General features: G+C 38.2%; 1 protein-coding gene across 1 annotated transcript in view; it reads left to right on the top strand.

Moving 5' to 3' along the window:
- Positions 1-3,228, top strand: part of IPO5 (importin 5) — a 35,155-nt gene that overhangs the window by 9,404 nt on the left and 22,523 nt on the right. Inside the window, exons 6-7 of the mRNA XM_031557796.1 lie at positions 1,164-1,286; positions 1,374-1,494. Coding sequence (XP_031413656.1) covers positions 1,164-1,286; positions 1,374-1,494 — 244 coding nt within the window. The remainder of the gene's footprint in view (positions 1-1,163; positions 1,287-1,373; positions 1,495-3,228) is intronic.

The raw sequence follows: 3,228 nt of genomic DNA, 5'->3' as shown, positions 1-3,228 counted from the left end.
CAATCTGGTTAGTTAAGTTTCAGAGTGTGGCTGCAGAATAGAAGATACTAATTTAAAAAAAAAAAAAAAATTTTAATTTTTTCCCCTTTCCTGTGTCCTGCAATGGAAAGCTGAAAGTTCTGCTTCAACTCAGTGGCTCTGCAGAATTGGTTGGGGGGGAAAAAAAAAAAGTTACTCAAACTTGGGATTGTGGGTGTTTGTAAGTTCAAGTTATTCAAAGCTATTCTCATGTGACAGTGAAAAAAGGAGTTAGGCTGATTTTTTTTCCTTCTTTTGGGGAAGAGTTGAGTTTTTCTGTATTTAAAATGCCTTCTTGAAGTTGTACATGTCAAAGCATGGGGTTGGTTTTTTTTTTTTGCATGTTGGCATCAGACTTGTGACCTTGATGTTTGCTGAGTGTTGGTTTTCTATGTGAGTTTTAATTTAACTGATAAAAAATAATAGTATGCTCCATAACTTAAAGAAAGCTTGTAGGTTTTGGACCCTGTATGTGATTTCTGAACATGAGCCAGCAGTGTGTCCAGATGGCCAAGAAGGCCAATGGCATCCTGGCTTGTATCAGAAATAATGTTGCCAGCAGGAGCAGGGAGGTGGGAATCCCTCTATACTCAGCCCTAGTGAGGCTGCATCTTGAGTACTGTGTTCAGTTTTGGGCCCTTCAGTATGAAAAAGGCAGTTGAGGCCCTGGAGCATGTCCAGAGAAGGGCAGCAAAGCTGTGAGGGGTCTGGAGCACAAGTCTTACAAGGAGAGGCTGAGAGAGCTGGGATTGCTCAGTCTGGAGGAGACCTTATTGCTCTCTATAACTACTTGAAAGGAGGTTGTGGTGAGGTGTGGGGGTCCTAGGAATAGAATGAGAGGCCTCAAGTTGCTCCAGGGGAGGTTGGATGTTAGGAAGTGCTTCTCTGAGAGAGCAATCAGGCGCTGGAATGGGCTGCCCAGGGAGGTGGTGGAGTCACTGACTCTGGAGATGTTCAAGAAACACTTAGATGTTGTACTGAGGGACATGGTTTAGTGGGCAATATTGGTGATAGGTGGATGGTTGGACTATATGATCTCGGAGGTCTTTTCCAACCTTGGGGATTCTGTAACTCTATAATTCTTTGTACTCCCTGTGATATGTTGTTCACTTCTTATTTAATAATTTTCTTTTTATCTCTTATAGGCTGTAAATGATTCCTGCTATCAAAATGATGACTCTGTCCTGAAGTCCCTCGTAGAAATTGCAGATTCTGTTCCGAAGTATTTGCGACCACACTTAGAACCTACATTGCAACTAAGTCTGAGGGTAAAGCTGGGAACTTTTTTTTAACTGGTAATTTTGTTCCTTTAAAGCATCTGTTCTAACTGTTGGCTCCGATCTTTGGAATTGTAGCTGTGTGCAGACACCAATCTCAGTAACATGCAACGTCAATTGGCTCTTGAAGTAATTGTGACCTTGTCAGAAACTGCTGCTGCTATGCTGAGGAGGCATACAAACATTGTTGCACAAGCCAGTAAGTATTTTGTTCATTTTCTCTGTTGAAATAACTTGTCTTCTTTTACACTATTAAACCAACTTTGCAGATGTTCAGTAGCAAAAATGTATCTAACCTCTTTTATTTGCCGTTGCTGGTAATTTGAAGTGACAGAGTTGAATTTTCTTATGGAGGAAATGCTTTTTTATTTTGACTCTTCATAAATGAATCTCTGCTTATGCACCAGAAATTTGTATAAAATTACAGTGGACTCTCATTAGGTGTTTCCAAGGAAAATACAGCTTTCATGCTGTTCTGCTGGCTTTGGGAATTTGTAATGTTTAAAAAAAAAAAAAAAAAAGTTGATGCATTCAGTTCTGAAGTCCTACGTTTGGAGTTTGGTATGTAGGCCAGATACTCTGTGGTGCTGGCAATTGAAGGCTGAAGGAATTCGGCATGCATGTTGAGCTTCAATGTTGACTTAAAGCTGTGAATTTAAAAATCAGATGCTCGTGTAAACGCTTGGACTAATTAGTCTATTAAACTTGCAAATGGTAAATTCTCTGAAGGGGTGCTTTTTTAATCGTGGATTATTTGAGATACTAAAAATAACCCTTCTGGACAGTCCAAGCAGCAGTGCTTTTAAATGAGCAGACACACTGGTATTTCTCTGCCTTTTAAACCCTTCTTACGAGCAGATGAGGACACTGACACAGCAGAGTGGCCTATTCTTTGGAAGGATTTTTTTTTCCTCACTCTGCCACAATTCTTTTTAGTCATAAGTTTGCGAAAGTTGTGGATACATAGATCTCTAAAGCAATCATAAAACTTCTGGAAAATGTTATAGCTGAATCTGGCGTTATTGAAACTATTGACTAGGTGTTTTGTATACTTACAGAATGGTTTTCTAAAGAATGGAAATTTTCATATTTAAAATATGTTTTAAAAAACATTTAGAATGCTGTGTTCACTCCATTCTGTAGCTTGCTGGGAATATTAACTTGAAAATTGCTGAATGTCCCCAAATGACTATAAGCTTCTTAGCTAGTCAGACAGCATAGCAGAGAAGTCATATTCCTTTAGAATTGCTTTACTTTTGTATTAGAGAGGTAACTGCTGCTTTGGAATGAAACATTTGTATTAAGATACTTTCTTAGGATAAGACACCACATGGAAATGAAATGCCTTTGGTTTGCAACCTGCTATAAAATCACTCTTAATGAATCACTAAGATTTAAAAAAAAAAAAAATACCTTTTGCAGAGCTTATAAAGCAGTTATGTTCAGAGAATAATAAAAAGGTAACAAAGATGGATTACTTTTGTCCTGGTTTTGTGTTTTAGTTTAAAGGACTTTCTGTTTTCATTCAACTAAAAAGTTGCTGAATCACTTAATTTTTCACAGCTGGAATCTGATCTTAGGTAAAACTGTCACCTTATATTGGGTTTGCAGAATGTGACCCTGATTTAGGAGCAAGTGGTGTCCTGTTAGCTGAGCTTTCTGCTCAGGAATTCACTTGGGTTCACATTTCCTGCTTTGAGCTCAGTCTTCAAGAAAAGAGGTTTTTTTTATTATTATTTGTCTGATTGCCTAGAAATTAAAGATGCAACCTAGATTTGGAGTTAGTTTTTCCTCAGAAGTGGCAAGTCCTGGCATGCTTTGCAAGTAGGCAAAGCTCAGTTGTCTTCATTATAAACAAATAACCAATACACTGGAAGTAGTTAAATTTTGAGGGCCTGTTGGGACAACAAACTTTACTGCACAACTCTAAGTT

The sequence above is a fragment of the Meleagris gallopavo genome, chromosome 1, assembly GCF_000146605.3.
Source record: "Meleagris gallopavo isolate NT-WF06-2002-E0010 breed Aviagen turkey brand Nicholas breeding stock chromosome 1, Turkey_5.1, whole genome shotgun sequence".
In the NCBI taxonomy this organism is placed as follows: Eukaryota; Metazoa; Chordata; class Aves; order Galliformes; family Phasianidae; genus Meleagris; species Meleagris gallopavo.
Note: the sequence above shows the minus strand (reverse complement) of the source record. Positions and strands in the feature narration are given on the sequence as shown.